Source organism: Humulus lupulus, chromosome 8 (genome assembly GCF_963169125.1).
Source record: "Humulus lupulus chromosome 8, drHumLupu1.1, whole genome shotgun sequence".
Lineage (NCBI taxonomy): Eukaryota > Viridiplantae > Streptophyta > Magnoliopsida > Rosales > Cannabaceae > Humulus > Humulus lupulus.
The window spans coordinates 47,015,252-47,034,764 of NC_084800.1; the positions used below are offsets into that span (position 1 = coordinate 47,015,252).

The 19,513-nt window shown below is 31.3% G+C and overlaps 1 protein-coding gene across 1 annotated transcript; it reads left to right on the forward strand.

Annotated features, from left to right (window-relative positions):
• The first annotated feature begins 448 nt into the window (after positions 1-448).
• Positions 449-2,017, forward strand: LOC133797091 (ethylene-responsive transcription factor ERF043-like). Its single transcript, XM_062234887.1, has one exon. The coding sequence runs from the start codon at positions 818-820 to the stop codon at positions 1,682-1,684; it is 867 nt and encodes a 288-aa protein (XP_062090871.1). The 5' UTR covers positions 449-817; the 3' UTR covers positions 1,685-2,017.
• Positions 2,018-19,513: the final 17,496 nt, after the last annotated feature.

A 19,513-nucleotide genomic window follows, 5' to 3' on the forward strand; every position in this document is an offset into this window, starting at 1 on the left:
TCGAGGGGAAATATTAAAGAAAATATTTATGCATATGGCATTGAAAATCAATGCCAGTGAAGAAGAAAAAAGAAAAAGGGGAAAGAGTTAAAAAGCACAGAGGACTGAGCGGTACAAAGAAAAGGAGAGTATTCCCATTCTATTACAAGGTAATACTAATCCTTATTGTCTTTGGAGTAGTACACTCTTTCTTATATTGTTAAATAATATATCATTCATATACATATTATGTATATGGCATATATGCCAGCTGTTGATTGACCCCTCCTTAACCCTTTACTCCTTCCTCTCATCTCATGCTCGACCGACCGTACACCCACTTTCTCTCTCTGTATCTACGTGTAATAAATATATACATATGATTAAATTAAAAAAAAATTAAAAAAAAAAGAGTCATAACTCATATAAAAGAAAGGGTAGGCTACCTTAGTCGTGTGGGGGTCACTTGTGCACAGGACAAAAGGAGAAAGAGGAAGAGCCTCGCGTTTATATATTTTCTTCCATACCATTCTCTTCATTAGTTCATTTCTTTCATCTCACTACACACTCACTAATCTCTCTCTCTCTCTTTCTCTCTTTCTATTCACATTTTCTTTCCCTTTCACGTTCAGTTTTCTCTCTCTGAAAACTATATACCCTTGTACCAATTAGTGTCATACACACATAGCATATTACATATATAGTCGTATATATATAGGATCTGTATTTTTCTTCATCTGGGGTACTGATCATCAGATTACAAAGCCAGATTGATTTTGTCTGAACTCTCTTTATATACACAAAGAGAGATAGAGAGTGAAAGAAAGCAAAAAAAAAAATGTTGTCACCATCAGCAATGGCTGACCCGGTGAGCTCATCAGAAACCGAGTCGAGTGTTAATTCGTCGACTTCCTCATCTGGGTTACTATTACTCAATAAGGATCAGGGGATAATACCCGACCCGAATCAGAAGCGGGTCAAGAGAGCCAGGGAAAATTGTAGTAATAGTAATAGTAATAATAATAATAATAGCAGCAGCAGCAGCAATAATAGCAATGGCAATAATAGCAAGCACCCGGTTTACAGAGGGGTCCGAATGAGGACATGGGGCAAATGGGTATCCGAAATTCGGGAGCCCAGGAAGAAGAATCGGATCTGGCTAGGAACTTTCTCAACACCCGAAATGGCGGCGCGTGCACACGACGTGGCGGCGTTGAGCATCAAGGGTAACTCGGCCATCCTCAACTTTCCCGAGCTAGCCGGATCATTGCCTCGGCCCGAATCCAACTCACCCCGAGATGTTCAAGCCGCGGCTACCAAAGCGGCTTCCATGGAGTTTCCGAGCCCATCTCCTTCGCCCTCAACGTCATCATCAACAACAACAACTTCATCAGCAATGTCGCAGTCGTCTTCCTCGTCGTCGTTGGTGGCCACTTCGTCGAACTACGACGTGTCGTCGTCGCCGTCGACGCCGGAAGAGCTGAGCGAGATAGTTGAGCTGCCGAGTCTAGATACGAGTTTCGAGTCAGGGAACGAGTTCGTGTTCGAAGACTCCGTAGAGGGGTGGCTGTATCCTCCGCCGTGGTATCATCATCAAAGCTTGTTCGAAGAAGAATATGGTTACTTTAGTGAGGATCACATAGCAATGTCAGAGCCAGAGTGTTCCATTCCATCTGCCTTTGAGGCTTTATTATGGCAACATTAATAAATCATCAACCAACATGGATATTGGATTGCATAGCTTAGTTGTGTGCTTTTCTTTTCCTCTCTTTTCTTTTCTCTTTTCCTCTCTTTTCTTTTCTTTTCCTCTTAATGTGAGCCCTTTTATTAAAATTTTCCTTTCAAGAGGGCTAAAATCTGAAATACGTTTCTTGCTGCTCAAGTTTGTCAGTAGTAGTAGTGAAGTGTTCATCTGCTTTCTCTTCCACACTGTTTTTTTTCTTTCTTTCTCTAAAGAAATCCCTCCACACACAGCAAAGTGGTTAAATTTTGCAGTTTGTTGTTACTTCTTTGAATGTCAATTTTCACTTTTTTTTTCTTTTATTGAACGATGAATTAGAGTTAATTAAATCACAAAAGGGTAGTTTTACTTTATCATTTTTCAAATAAGCTTGAATTTTCTTTAATTATATATATAGTATCTGTTAACTCTGTTTAGGCATAATATTAAATTCTGATCATGAAGGTTGCTTCATGATTTGAAGCCCAAAGCTCTGAAAAACTAATGTTTGGGGAACTGGGGCTCAGTTTTCAATACATTCTTAATACTTAGTTAATTCATTGAATTTATAACTAATCAAATTAGAACATGGGCTTTTGCATTCGGCCATAATGTTTCCTTTGACTTTTGAGGAAGGAGATTTTTAAAGTTTGGACCATTTGTGAATTTGTGATTTGAGCCAAACATGAAGCTTATTAAGTTTAACCAATCTTATTTTCCTTTGGTAAATGTCTTTATTCAATGACCATATAATGAAAGAACATTTTTTTCCAATTATATACAGCTCCAACAATATCAAAGTCCAGGGCTATATATGTAGACTCTGTTGGCTATGGCCCTGAAAACAAGCAAGTTACTCCAAACATAGATTGTTTAATTAATCAATTACTTGATTAGCTCAAAACTCAAGTGAAAACTAATTCAATCAATCTATTTATAGTCTAACAAACCCAAATCTTTTCATGTGCAACTTTAAGAAAATGTCTTATATATACCTCACTGTTGAAGAAAATCAAAAGAAAACTAAATTAGATTATAAGAATATATGAAAGATTGACAGATTAAATGTTTCACTTTATCACAAAACTAACAATCTTTGTCTAAATTCTATATATGTAGAATCATCATATGTATTATTAAACATTGATAAATGATATATGTATATATTTTAAAGGTTACATCACATTTGATAGTGACACATGCACACACAAAATACATTTGTGAAAATATATTTGGAAAATCAATTTTAATATTTGTATGGATGCAGATGAATCCAATTAGTAGTAGGGAAGACAAGTACAGGTTGATGTAAAGGATTCTCTGGTTAATAAGATGGGTTTAGATTCTTGTTTATATGTTATTCTTTCTCTTGTCTATTAGGGTAGCTAGGCTTATTCTTAGTGACACTTACTCTTCAACCACCATATATTTGCAGGGTCCTTATTTTATTTTGATAATTTGTAATTATGTACTATATTTTTCTAAAATCCTAAAGTCTCAAATTACATTCCCCTAATTCTATAATCATAGTCGGTTTTCAATGGCCTTATTATAAAAAGAAAATGGGTTCAATATTATATTAGGAAATACTAAGAAAGGTTGGTTGTGCATCATTGCCATTGACCCCTCTAAATTAGAGATTTTTTATTTAAAAAATAATTTTCATGTTATTGGTAGGATCTCCCTTTGAAACTTCATATGGTTGTTGGATTTAAAAAATAATTAAGAGCAATGTAGAGATTAATTATTGTAAGAATAATATCTGTTTCTCTTACAAATTAAATAAATAAAAAATAAGCTTGGAAAGTAAGAAACAGTTACACAAAGTACAAAATTATTAATAGGTGTAGAAAATTTTACATTAATTAGCTAGGAAAAGATATTAAGAAATTTTTATTTATCACATAATACTTGCCTTTACTTCCAACAAGTTATGTCAATAAAGCTTAAAAGCCTGTTGGATTCCATTTCTATCTTACCGTGTGCCAAATGCCACCCACACAAAAATAAATAAATAAATAAGAAGATAAAAAAAAATAGAAAGATGTGTCAAAAAAAAAAAAAAAATAGAAAGAAAGATGTGATAGTCTATTAACAGTGACAATATTAGTCAAACAGCTAAGGTGAACATTATGAAGACGACAAGGCCAAACTAGTTTAAGTCCTACTCCTATATGGATATCAAATTCACTTACCCCAGAAAGCCATAAATAGTAAAATACAAAAGCAAAACAACAATGTTGGTTTTGAGACATATGTCTTGGTATAAAGTTTTGAGCAACCCTACAATCACAAGGTACCTCATTACTTTTGGTCAGTTTTCTAAATTAGAACACTAAAGAGACAATTAAGTGGTGAATATAACACTCAATTGCAAATGAATATTTTCTTCAGTTAATATTGCATGTTAATAATTAAGTGAATCATAAACCCAAAACTCCAATTATTAATTGGGTTAACCGCCAAACAAAGAATAATTTGATAAAAAATAAAAACAAGAATTCTAGTCAAACCTTCATGACCCCATTTTGCAGCTGGAGGATATGTGATGAGCAAAGCAAATTAAGGACCCACTTCTTTGATTACCATCTTTCTCCTCCAACTATAAGATTTTTTTCTAAAGTGTATATGCGCCATTATTGTTGTGTACCTATGTGTGTTGTAATTTTATAAATATATATAAATATATTTTGCGTGGTTGGAAATTGATAGTCCTTTAAAAGATGGCACTAAGATTGATTTGATTTAGAATTAACATCAATGTACCAATAATTAGTGACCGTCTGGCACAAGTGTTTTCGTAAAGGACATTTAAGCATTATGGGTTCTCTCTTTTTTTAGTTTTTTTTCTTTATATTAATAATTCTCTGTAATTCCCACAAAAAAAAAAAAAATCTCTAATGACTTTTGCCACTTTGGATATTGGAGCTTTTGCAACGATTGAGTTAAAGGGGATTATGGGTAGTCATAGTTTTCTTTAACTTTTTTATTTATTTTAAAATATGTATATTTTTATTAATTTTTTTTGCCCTCTATATATTAATTCTGGCTCTGCCAATGAGCTTCCATGGTGCACAGTATATCTCCAATTATACATTATATAGCTTAGAGCTTACATTAAAATCATATCTTAAATGAAAGCATTATATATAAAAAGGAGTAAATTTTTATTGACCTTATTAAGATATAGTGACAAAGACTTAATTAAAGAAGAAAAAAGAGTGTTTAAAGTGTCACTTTCGGACTTACAATTGAAATTCAGTACTAGTGATGAAATCATTACTATTAACATTAAAAGAAAAATGGAATTGAGTTCTTTAGTAAATAAAGATATTATTATGATTTTTTCCCTTTTTTTTTTTTTTAGATTATATATTTACCACAAAAGAAAATAATTGGGTATAAAAAGACAACATTGTGAAGACATTAAGTATATTTACTGTAAATATAAAATTATAAATTTTTGAAAACATCAAGTATTTTAGCTATCATTTACTTTATAAACAAATGAACCAAAATATTTTTTTTTTTACTCATTTCTAAGCCAAATGGGATTAAATTATAAAATTTGATGATTAGTATTTTCTTCCAATTAACATATGTACATATTAGGGGTGTTCATAAAATCGCCCACACCGCATAAACTGTTAACACCGCACCACACCATACCACAATTTGCGATTTAGAACCCTTCGCGGTGCGGTTGCGGTTTGTATTTTTGCCAAACCGCACGGTGTGGTGCGGTTTTAAATTTTATAAATGCGGTTCAAACTACACCGCACCACATCATTATATATATTAACTTTTTTATATTATTTTTTTTTTCAATTTTACTACATTTAAAATTAATGCATAAATATTTATAAAGTATAATATAATATACACAATATCTAGAAAGAAATATAATGTTTCATAAGATGCTAACACATATTCTACTTCAATCTAAAGATATTCCTCCTTAATTAAAATAATATTTACTTTTATATTATATTTTTTGTTTGTTATATTTTTATTGTTTTGCTTAAAGTTTATTAGTTTGTTGTACATTTAATTATTTTGTTAAGCACTCTATGGTTATGAGATTTATTATAAATCTTTCTTAATTATAATATTTAATTGTTAAATTATTTGGCAATAGGTATAAACCACCAAAACCGCACCGTACCACACCGTATTTTTACGGTACGGTTTATGCGGTTTAAAGTCTATGCGGTGCGGTCCAAAAAATTAGAGAAAAACTGCACCAACCGCACCACGAACACCCCTAATACATATAGATAATTCGGTATACTTAATTGGAATTATTTCAATAGTTGAATAATAATGAAAAGTTAATATAAAACTATTTGACAAAGAGGTTAATGTATTGTTACATAACTGATAATTAAATTAATTATTCTGGGTAACAGCAGCAATTAAGTTCCCATTCAAGGAAGTGCTTAGAAAAATGTGGTTTCACACTGCATTAGAACATTTAAATAAATTAAAATCGCTTTTTTTTTCTTCTTTTTTTGGATGTATAAAAAACAATAATAATAAATTCCCTTTTTTTTTTATTGGAGGGAAATATATTAATAATAAATAATTTTTGGTGAGTTGTAGAAATCAGTCACACGTGCCCTTTTTAATTAGAAAGTTGACCCTTATTATTGAAGGAATTAATTGGGAATCCCTACTTAAGCATTTGGCAGCTTTTGCATACCTGTGTTTTCCACGTTCCTTCTATATTAGATTCTAATTTTTTGGTCTCCCAAACTATATCACATCTATATTTCAATTTATAATCAGTATTTTTTTTATAAAGGAGAAATAGAAGGTATTGATAAAGTTTTTAATGAAAAGAAGATATTATTTTTGTAGGAGTCTAGGTTAAAAAAAATAAAAATAAAATTATTTTAGCTAGGGCCCTCTTTCCTGCACGGCATAAAAAGAGTTTTAATTAGCAACTATGTCTTATATTGACTTTTAACAATATTATAAAGTTGCGTTGCGATTTAAAATTACATGTAAAATAATAAAATAAATAAAAATAAGACATTTAGAGTATCTATCAGATATATTTCGAGTAATAGAAATCTTAATCTACTTCAATTTGTTACTAATAATAATCGTAGACAACAAATTTATGAGGTCCTAAATAATTACTTAATTGCTTTGCAAGTTAACTTTGCGTAGGCTAATTAGTAAAATCTAGCTTGCGATTAACAAATAATCCTTGTATTTTGACACTGATAAAGTCAACTTAATAATGTAGTGTTTCTTAAAAATTGAAAAAGTAAATGTAGAATGTAATTTTAACCTTCATTACAGTTATATCAATATAGTACTATACATAGAAAAATAATAATATTAATTAGTGTAAGAGAGAGATTAATTATTCAAAGAGCAAAATATTCTTGTTAATTAAGTGTTTAATTAAAGCAATCATCGTACTAAAAAAGATATCATTAGTTAGCTATATATATATAATATAAATGGGATTCCATTGGCTTCCCCGTTGCACATGAAACCCTGTGACCTTTGTATGCGCTAAATTGACCAACCACAGGTGCTTGCTTAATTTGGTTATAACATTAACATAAATAATTATATATTTAGCAATAGTTTCATTATTATTAGTCAATAACGATCTGTTCACATATTATATATACATATATATTGGAATAACAAGAAATATATTCTCACACAATTACTCTTGTACTATCTCTTAAATTTTATACATTAATTAATTTTCTTTTGTATCGCAACTTAGTTATATTAATGTCCAACTCATAAAAATACTCTTTTTTAAAGAAAAAACTTGTGTCACATGTCTGAATTAACAAATCTTCTTCTTCTACTACTTTTTTATATCAATTATTCAGAACAATTATAAAAATAATGATATATATAGTAATGAATTAAAAATAAAAGTCACATCTAAAAGCACAAATTAACCTAATCAAACTCTCCAACCTTTGAAATGTCGCATTACATGAAAGAAATAAAATACTAAAATTTTGCTATACGGCATTGAGGTGGCCTAATAAACTACTTTGGTATTGATTAATATAACTAAATATAGAGTCTTATGTATTCAATTTTAAATTAAAACTAATATATAAAATCTAATATTAAATTACACAAATAATAATAAACATGTCATGTCAAGGAGTGTTGGTAATGATGCACACGTGGCGAAAAATTGGTAAGGAATGCTTCCTCCGTTGCCGTCCTCATTTATATTTTTAATCTCTGTCGGGGGAGGGGTGAGAAATACCCACGACTAACTCATTTATTTAAAAAAAAATCGTAAGTTATCTGTAAATTAAAATATTAAACAATATTTATTATTTAAAATATTAAACATTGTCCTGTATAAAATTTAAAATAAGTTACTGCTATACTACAATAACACATAAAAAAAAAATATAAAATAAAAATAAAAATTTAAACGATTCCGTTGGAGCAGTGAGTGCTATCCCCGCCCCCACCTCATTTTACATTCAAGGATTAAAAATTATTCTCGTCACCGCTTCATTCCCCATTTAGTCGGGGATTCCTCGCCCCATTAGGGACAGGATCCCGTCCCCATAGAGAAAATGTGCTTAGGGCACTATTAGTGTCCATATTAATATAATAATAAAAAATCCAGTCAAGGACAATTTTAATAAATTTGAAACTACAATTAATTCTTAGAAATATAATATACTAAAAATTAAATTATGTATATGAAACTATTAATAATTATAAGGAAAGACTTGACGTATATCCTTGTATTATTTAGTTCAAATACATTTCTCAACATGTTCTCCGACAAATGAGTCTTAAAAGTTCTTCATATCGATCCGTTAGTTTAAATAAATCGGTTTAGATATTGAACACTCCAGTGATTCTGTTTTTTTTTTGTTTTTTTTATAATCTTAATTTTATTATAGTAATTAAGTGCGGTTCGAAAAAGCCAAAAAGGTTATTTAAGGCACACACAATATATACAAGTATAAATATATAAGAAATCTTTTTAAAATAAATTAATGAATCAAGTTCTGGATCGATGCTATATATATTTTCCTATATTGTTCATGTAAGACAACGAAAGTAATACATAATAACTTGTTTTTAAAAAAAATGCTCAAATCCCAATTTTTATTCAACTTTCGACTTCTAAGATATTTTTATAATTTGCTTGTCAAGTCCGTCAAAACTTAGTTCCATACGACAATTAGAAAATAAATTAAAAAAATAAATGAACAAACCTAGCCTTATATGCTCTGTAGTTGACAACCAAGTTTAAACATTTTTGAAATTCAATTGCACCAATAAGTCAACTACTTAAACAACATTTGTTAATTAAAGTGTGCCACCTAAATTTTGTGTCTTTATTTAAAAACGTTTTTAACTCATAACACTGCTTAATTACTGTCTAAAGATCATAAAGAGTAAGTAGGGTAATGAGTCATTACAAACGTTTTCTTAATAAAAAATGAAATGATTTAGATATGAACTTTGTTGAATATAATATACATTATCACATATATATTATATTAATAAAACGATATTTACTTACAAAATCAAAATGTTTTAATTTCATAAATCATTGAAGAAGTAGTGATGTGCTCTCTGTCTCTCTCTATTTATATATATATATAGTCTTTTGTTAATGGTTTTAAGAAAATTTTGGTGTGATCTAACGAATCCTTATTTGGAGATTTAGCTATAGTTGGGAGGGCCTATATAAAATCCTGAATATTCAAGACCGTTACACTGTGTGATAAAAATAGTGCTTAACTCGTTAAGTGAGTCATTTGAACTTAAAAGTATAATTAAGGTTAAACAACAATTTAGGTATTACAGACTTAGCTGACCTAAGCATCAAATTTCAACTAATGACTCTCGCTCTTTAAAATATCTCAACCGTGACGGCTGAGCAGACTGACTATGTGCACGTCGCTAGCTCCTACAACTCTCCAACTCATGGCTGGTTCAGCTTTCCTTTACCCTTGCCTGCACCACGAAGAGAGACAAGGCTCAGCAAGAAACCCAAACAAACCATACAGATATCCAGATAAACATTAACTTGTATTGCATACTCTATAACCACAATTAATTCACATACATTTTTCAAACAATATACGACTCATGTCGAGTAGATGGATATCGCATCTTCACAATGGTCCCGCCACTATGGCGGATATCGCATCCGCGTTATGGCCCCGCCACTACGGCATACATTACGCAAGTAATGCCGATAACGACCTCCCAACCGAGCGATCAGTACAAACAATTATAATAGCATAGATTCAAACAAAGCAGACATTGAACTATAAAAGGATTTATGACACGGTCATTCTCGTGCCCTATAATTGGGCTACACACCCTACTCTCGGTGCAAGTGTCGATTTTCTTACCTCAAGTACTGAGCGATCGGGTAAAGCGACAAGAAACATGATCCTTTCCTCTCGAGGCTTGCGGTGCCCCTAGTCACAACATATCAATGAATATCCATAAGGAACTAAACCAATTAAAAGCTTCAATATTGAGTCCTAGACTCCGGGACATCGAATTCTACTAAACCTAGTAGTAGAATCCTTCCCGAGCCCTTCGGTTTGAGTCCCCACAACTCAAAACTTCATTTGGCCATTTTCCCCAATTAGAGACGCGACCTGTCCTTGAAGGGTCGCGACGTGACTCTAGGCAAAGAGCCCCGTACCACAAAGGCACAGGACACGCGTTGCAGCGCTGCCTACCAGGCACTAAGGCGGTTCAGAGGAACCCCCACACCTCTGAGTTCACGCGGGCCGCAATGCTCACGAACAACATTGCAGCACAACCTCGCGAACGTGGAAATTTCAGCGATTCTAGAAATCGCCAACCGACCCAAAACTAAAAAAAAACGAACCCAAAACATAATCCCAGCAGTTCTCGACCATAACAACACCTCTAACAACTTAAACACACCACAACACCACCCATAATCCCCTAGAAACCTCAAATGACCATAATTGATCAAGAACAACAAAAATAACCCAAAACCTTCAAGTTTAGAATTTTTACCTCACACGAAACGAATCTCCCAGCTGAATTCCTTGGCCTTGTTCTAATCTTGAGAACAAGCTTAAGTCCCTCTCTAAAAGCTTCAATTTCACCACAAGCTCCTTCACTTCAAACTTGAACCTTGAGTGCCTTAGAGAATGTTCTTGAATGATTAAGGAAAGATAGAGGGAGAGTAACGTGTATGGCCAAACCGATCAGCCAAGGTTCTCTTCTCTAGTTACGCGGTCAAAAGACCACTTTACCCCTAGCCCCTAACTTCTCCCCAAAGTTTTCCCAAGGGCATTTTAGTCCTTTTTCTCGAAATTCCCACTAATCCTAAAATTTCACCCCAACTTCCCAATTAAATTCACTAAACGCAAAATGCTCACTAATTAAATCCCATAACTCAATAATTCCGGGTAATTTACCAAAATACCCCTAAGCTCACCCCAAGTCGGGTATTTAACCACATGCTATGACTTTTCCACTAAATTGCTCACTAGGATCGCCTCGTGCAAAATATCTCAAATATATCCATATAATAATGTGTTCTCACTCATAAAGCATGCATAATTACACATACCATCAGCGGGTCAAAATTACGAAAATACTTGTTTTAGCATAAACAGGCCTATAAGCACATTTAATACACTTAAACATGCATATAAACAGTCATATCATAATATAACTAATAAAATTCACATATATGTAGTCTTAATTAAATCATATTGACACATAAACATTCAACCATGCATTTTCGGCACAGTAATCAAAGCACCATGTCTTACTAGCAAATTTGAGACGTTACAAAAAAAGATCTTAAAAAAGAGAAATTACAAGTCAACTCATCATACGATGATATTGAAGTAATGATATCGTCAAATTTTTGTCTTAATTAATGAATTTTTCTTATTGAGCAAACAAAAAAAAAAGGTCAAGACAACTATCTAAATGATTGATGAAATGTGAAGAAAAATGTTCAGACGGGAGAAAAACAAGTTTTCATTCACTTGAGTTTTTATCTTATATATTTTTAGAGGTGCCCAAATATTTCCAATAGTATTGGACACCATTTAAGACTAAAGACGATAAATTAAGTTAGACATTATAACATGATTGAAACTACTCACACGAAATAATAAATATATATTTGGATTTTCTATGTATGGTTATGATCATTTTCAGGTTCACACTCTTAATTCATTTACTAAATGCTCTATTTTTGGGTTGACCCTTCTTGATTAAAAAACGGTTTAAAATTACGCTTGCATTTATTGTATTTATATATATTTAATTGAATGGGCTATAGACACGGTGCTGTAGTTTATTTTCATTTGGAATTTCCATATTAAAATTATTTATATTTGTATAATCATTATTTATGTATTCATGTTCAATGTTTGATAATCCCTGAAAAACGTTGAAAATATTTATTCTGTAACAAAATTTGTCGCAATCGACCATCCGTCGTCCATACATATTACCCTCATCTTTCATCCATAATGTAATAATGATAATTAATTACTGTTATGGGTAGTCGCTATATACCAATGATATCGAGTCATGTGTATATTTGTTTAATTTATATATAAACTACTAAATTTAAGAGTAATGAGATGTGTACATGCAATATATATATATATCACACCATCACCATCACCATCTGCAATCTCTCATGATGATTATATGTATACCCATCTTCTGCTCTGTCTGTCCACAATCTACAACTTATGTTTTTAATTTGGGCTAGGGTTTCCCTAAATAAAAGGATAGCTCCCATTAAAAATGCATATGTATATATATTGTGGAATTTTGTATATTTATTGAATAAAAAGCTTTTTTGATGTTGTTGTTGTATAATATTTATTGCCCAATGGAATGTAACATATTCTTATAATAATCAATCCAATTTATATAATCAACTACATCCAAAGCCTCTCTCCAATAATTAAATGTATGCATTGACACATGGATGTATTAATTACTTATTTTTGAAGGGTTGCCATCAAAAGCAGTTAAAGCTAGGTGCGTAGCTGCAGTTATCATAATTAAATTTTGAAAGGGTTGTTCATGAAAAACCCTCCTCAAGTTACACGTACGTACCCTTCTCTTTGTTTTTTGTTTTTATTTTGAGATTAATTTATCAAAATAATACAAAACGAGGCAACTCAGCGTGCGAGTGTGTCATATGTGAGTGAGCTAACTAGCTGGAGATATTAATGAGTAGGTTCCTCTATGAGGGGGAATTAAGGAGGCCCTTCTTTCATCGACAGCGTTTATTTATGGGTTTTCAATTTTATTATCATATTTTCTCCTTCACTCCATTAATTTTGTTTCATTAACTCCATCGTATTTCAGTTCTACCAAACTCTATATATATATTCTGACAATATATTCACTTTTCTTAATCTTGGGTAAATCTACGTTCTAGTTGGTCTTTGTAATAATTGAGAGCATATACAATTCTGTGTGAAAAGAAAAATGTTAAAAAGTACCTTAGGTAATTAATGAGTATTGCTCTAAGGTATCATAAGATACCCAATAAATGATTAGCGGCTTATTATATTTTGTATTTAATCAAAATATATAGTATAATATCTCTATGAGGTGTTGAGCATTACTAGTGTCATTTAGTAATTCTCATGTCCAATACCTTATACCAATATTAATTAATGTATATATTTTAATTTAAATTAAAATATACAGGATATATTATTAAATTGTAACAATAACAATATGTCAGTACAAATAAATGTACCCTCTGGTGACAATCTTTTAGTCACAACATATATTTTGTGTAACTAAATGTCACTTTTAGTCACAATAAAAAATTACTTATAATTAAAAAGTTTTACTTAATTACAAGTTATCACTAAAGTAGTTTTAGTCACAACTTATTATTTTTAGTGATAAAATTTGTTGTGACTAAAAATATATTTAGTGACAATAAATTATGATTTTTGTAATAAATATTTTTAATCACATAATTTTTAGTGATGATTTAAGTAAAATAATTTTTCTTTAGTTACAAATTTTATTACAACTAAAATTAATATTTTTTTTTGTAGTTTGTCATGTGACATGTGTTACGATGTTTAGAAAAGTCATGTGAAAAGAAAGATATATTACTCAAACTTCACTTTTATTACCTCTAAAATTGGAAAAGAAATGAATGATTGAAAGTCAAATCTTTAGGTATGAACTCTAATAAATTCTATATATATATATATATATATATCGCGAACCAATTGTTTTTCTTTCCGACGTAATCTTAATTGTTGAATCAAGAAAATGGGGTCACACGTCAAGAAGTTCTCTCCTAACAGTAACGACTAATTAATACTCTTACCTTCACTGTATATGAATTTCAATTATGATTGCACTTATTATAAATATATTTCCGTAATCCATTGTGTGTACTTAAGAGGTTGAATTATTGAGCACAGGACGAAAAGAAAAGAAAACAAACTTATAAATGAATTGATTGCAACTATAAAACAGTGAAACACTATAAACAACACGATTTGGGGTTGTCTTAATTACTGTTGTCTTTTGACAGTGGTGATGAATATGACTTTGTTTTGTCCTAATAATAAAGTTGTAATATATGTAAATTCTAAAATTGGTAAATTTTATAATTTTGTTTTATTTAAATGATAATTTTATTTTTTTATTATTGTGATTTTCAGATTATTACTTTATTATTATTATGATTTTCGGAATATTAAGTTTCTTATTATTTTTTATTTAGTTTGATTTTATCACAATATGATTATAAATGGAAGATATATCTTAGTTATATAAAACAAATATTCTGTACTTGCTCAAAATCATTTATGAAATATTTGTCTTTGTCTTTTATTTTTCATGAAGCTCAAGGTAATAAACTCCAGGAAACTAAATCTTTGAAGTAATTAATTGTTATTTCTATTTTGAGATATTTGATCTGACACATGTATTAACTGTTCCCACCAAATTCGAATCTTCTAAAAATGACAATTCTTCATCAATCAAGAATATCTTCAGATATTCTTGCTTTTATTATGAGATTCTTTTTCAGTCTTTCTAAGCACGAAATAGACTCTATAAATAGGTTTCTACGGCATTGAGAAAAAGTGAACTCGGTGCATAATTTGTGAGTGTATTGTAATATTTGTGAGGGTTTTTTATTTGTATTCAAGATCATAGTATTCACGTAATCTTGTAGAAAATGAGTGTTTAGTTTTTTGTGGTGGATTTATACCATGTTCATGAGTGAATACACATTGTAATTTGAACACAACTTTTATATTCTTCGAGAGAGGATTTTTACAAGCCTTGCGTCGGGAGGATGCAAGCACTCGCTGACCATTGAAGGGAGTTCAAGTGGTTGAGCGTTTCAATCAAGATCAGATTAGTGAAGAAAAGTACAACAAAGTTGCGACAAATCTCAAGAGGGAGTCTTGTTTTGTTTAAGTCAATATTTTGAACTTGTGATTCTTTATTAATTGGTTTTATTCTCTAGGCGTGACCCTAAGGAGAAGGTTATCCGAAAGGGTTTCTGAACCTTGTAAAAATCTGTTGTGTTCTTTGTTGTTTTTGCATTGTTTTTATTGTGTTCAGTTTCTGTCGTGACAAATTCGGATTTCTGTCCCGACAGATTTGAAATCTGTTTCAAAATTTATTTACCATTCTGCAGCTTAAGTAATTCACATGGATTAATTAATTTGGTAATTACTAAAAACGAAATTTCAATTAGTATCAGAGCGGGTCACTCATTTCTCAGTGTGATCTTGGTTTATTTCGTTTGTTGTCCTTGTTCTTGCAATGCCTTTTTTCATAGAAGGAGGTTCCATAACTTGCCCCCCTTTACTCAATGATTCTAATTATCCATATTGAAAAGTTTGAATGAGAGCCTTCTTCAAATCTCAAGATGAAAAGGCTTGGAGAACTGTTTTGAGTGGTTGGACTCCTCCAGCAGAAAACAATGATGTAACTAAGGTAAAATCTAAATTTGGTTGAACTGATGCTGAAGATAATCTGTCCGGTTACAATAATAAAGTATTACATGCTATTTTTAATGGTGTTGGTGAAGGTTACATTAAATTGATTTCTTTATGTGCTTCGGCCAAAGATGCTTGGCAAATCCTTCAAACCCAATTTGAAGGAACTGTTGATGTCAAGCGTTCTAGGCTTGTTATGCTCACAACAAAATTTGAAAATTTGAAAATTAATGAAAATGAAACCCTCACTAAATTTTATGAGAAATTATCAAATATTGCTAACGAATATTTTGCTCTTGGTGAGAAACTTGAAGATAATGTTTTGGTTCGAAAAATTGTTAGAGTTCTCCCTGACAGGTTTCAATCTAAACTCACTACAATTGAAGAAGCAAAAAATCTTGACAAAATATAAGTAGAAGAACTGATGGGTTCACTTCGGATTTTTGAACAAAACCAACAAATCAGACAAAAAGGTAAAGTAGAAGAAATCAAGGAGAAATCTATTGCCTTGAAATCTTCTAGTGAAAAGAATGAAAGTTTGGATGATGAGGATGATGAGATGGCTTTGTTAACAAATTTTTTTAAAAAGTACATAAAGAAGTTGGGAAACAAAAAGGCCATATCCAAGAACCCAAAAGGTAATTTTTCTAAACCCTTTTAAACTAATAAAAATTGTATTTAGTGCAGGGAATGTGAATGATTTGGACACATTCAATTCGAGTGTGAAAATACCTTAAAGAAAAAGAAAGTCACGGCAGCCACTTAGATTGATCAAGACTCTGAACAGAGTGACGAGGAAGACAATAGTGTTGCCTTAACCTCTGTTCACAAATGTATGGTTTTTTCTTCATTTGATTCTAAGGATTTGGTATGTCTTAATAATTCTGTTCAGAATAATGAAAAATCGTATACTGCCTCTGATGATTCCGACTTAGATGAGGAGTCATTGAAATATTCTTATAAAATAATGTACGATCAATGGCTGAAAGTTTGATCTGAGAATCGATTAATGGCTAGCAATAATAAAAAATCTGTTGAAAAAATTAAAGAACTTGAGATGATTATTGCTTTAAAAAATTATGAAATTAATTCTTTGAGTAAAGAAATTTATGTTAGAGAATATATTTATATATATATACTCAATGGAAACATGGAAAAACTAAAATACAACTCTATGAAAAAAAATACAATAGACAAGATAATATTGATTAAATAAATATTACAACCCAATTGCTTAAAATACAAGTAAATAGAAAGATATAGAAGAAGAAGATTACAAACTCAAAACAATATTAATACAAGTAAATAAGATCAACAAGATCAAAAGAATGAAAATAAAACCAATAAAAAGAACAAACTCTCACACAACCAAAGTGTAGAGTAGTGGGGATCACCAACTTGAACAAGGTTCAAAAACTTTGTCCAAAAGCTTATTTCCCCCTATTCTCTAAGCACTAAGGGGTCTCTCTAGGAAATAGCTCGCTGGAATTATCTAGCCTCTATGGTGTATTTTCCAGCCAAGTGCTTTGTGGATGGAAAATGATGTGTCTTACAAGTGAGCATTAGGCTCCTATTTATAGAGTTTTGAGACACCCTTTGAATTTCAAATTCCACCAACCCCCATGGCTGTTACCAATAATTAATTTGATGTTTATGAAATTAAAATAGAGATTTTGGAGTCACTTGGTTGTTGGAAACGTTCAAAATTGGATAAAACCGAAGTTTGGAAAATGTTGTCAGCCGCTCAGGCCACGGCCTTAAAAACATGAGCCCCGGCCCACGATGTTTTCTGCCTCTTGGGCCGCAGCCTGAAAAACATAGGCAGCGGCCCAAGTCGTTTTTTAAGCAACCAATTTTCCAAATTTGCCAAAACGTTCCAAATTCATTCCCACTTGATTTTGTAACTTCCATACACATTATGGGAGTTAAAATCACATCTCTAACAACCATATCTCTTATGGCTTTTGAAAAATTCAAATCAAAATGTGTAATATCAAATCTACCAAAATATGTCACATTTGCCACACACATGTGTCCAATTTTTGTGACTCTCAATAATATGTTACAAAGTGTGACAAATTACATTATGTCACATTATTTAATCTAGCAGTATATTATTTAAAATAATATAACAATTTATCTTATGCAAAAAGGTGTCAAAATGCTTAATCCAATATCTGAAATTTTGGATGATATTCTCTCTGCAGGAAAAAAGACTGGTTATTACAGTGGATTGTGATCTAATGGATCTGAATCTTCTAAGAACACGGTTTTTGTAAAATTTGTGAATTATTCGTCTGTTGTGACAACTAACTGTTTTGCAGGAATAAGTGACCCTTCGGAGATCTCACAGTTGTCATCTGTTCCAATAAATCTTCAACGAAAGAAAATTTCTCCTAAGAGAAACATTGGACAATTTGTACCATTTTGTCATTTTTGTGGTATGAAAGGACACATATGACCTAAGTGTTTTTCTCAGTTGAATTTGTTTAAAAAGAATTATGTTAAACACTTTGGTAGCATGAATCAATTCTTGACCAAAGAAATTCCAAATAAAAAACAATGTGGGTCAAGAAAAATAACTCTGCTTGCTTGACTACCTTTACATGTCATAAAATACATGCATCTAGTTCATGGTACTTTGATACTGGCTGTTCAAGACATATGACTGGCAATGCCAGCATACTCACCAACTTCAAATCTTTGAAGTGTGGTGCAGTAATATTTGGGGATGGAATGACCGGAAATATTTTAGGAAAATGTACTCTAAACATTGAAGGGTTACCAAAACTGAAAAATGTTCTTGTTTATGGGCTAAAAGCAAACTTAATTAGCATAAACCAAATCTGTGACCAAGGTTTTTCTTGTTAATTTTTCGCATGATGAGTGTAATGTTGTAAATCAAAGTGGTGACATTGTTCTTAAATGTTCTCGTTCTTTGGATAATTGTTACACACTCAACCAAAAATTCACATGTCATGCGTCATCATTGAGTTTTAATAATAGTGATTTGTGGCCTGAAAAACTTGGACACATAAATTTCAAAAACTTGAAAAAGATTGCTAATGCAGGACTCGTCCGTGGTTTACCCAAGCTGGGTAAAGAATCACTTGGTAAGTGTGAATCATGTCAATTGGGAAAACAGTTGAAAGTTTCCCATAAAGTACTATCTGATATTAATACTTCAAATGTGTTGGAATTATTGCATATAGATCTCATGGGTCCTATACAGGTAGAAAGTATTAATGGTAAGAGATACATTTTTGTCTGTGTGGACTATTTTTCTAGATTTACTTGGGTAGATTTCTTAAGAGAAAAATCAGATACATTTGAAGTTTTTCAAACTCTTTGTACAAGACTAAGAGTTGAAAAAAATTATAACAATGGAAAAATTGTAAGAATACAAAGTGATCATGGTAAGGAGTTTAAAAATTCTGTTTATGATGAATATTGTAAATCTTTTGGAATTTTGCATGAATTTTCTGCACCCAAAACTCCAGAACAAAATGTGGTAGTGGAAGAGAAAAATCGTACCTTGCAGGAAATGACGAGTTATATTGAATAGCAAAAAACTCACAAAGAAATTGTGGGCTGAAGCAACTAACACTGCCTGCTACACAATTAATCGTGTTTTTCTGCGTCCAGGCACAAATAAAACTCCGTGTGAGATCTGGAAAGGTAGAAAACCCAATGTCAATTATTTTCATGTATTTGGGTGTCTTTGTTATATTCTTAAATATCATGAGAATCTGGGCAAATTTGATGCCAAATGCGATTTCAGAGTTTTTCTTGGATATTCCACCTATAGTAGGGCCTATCG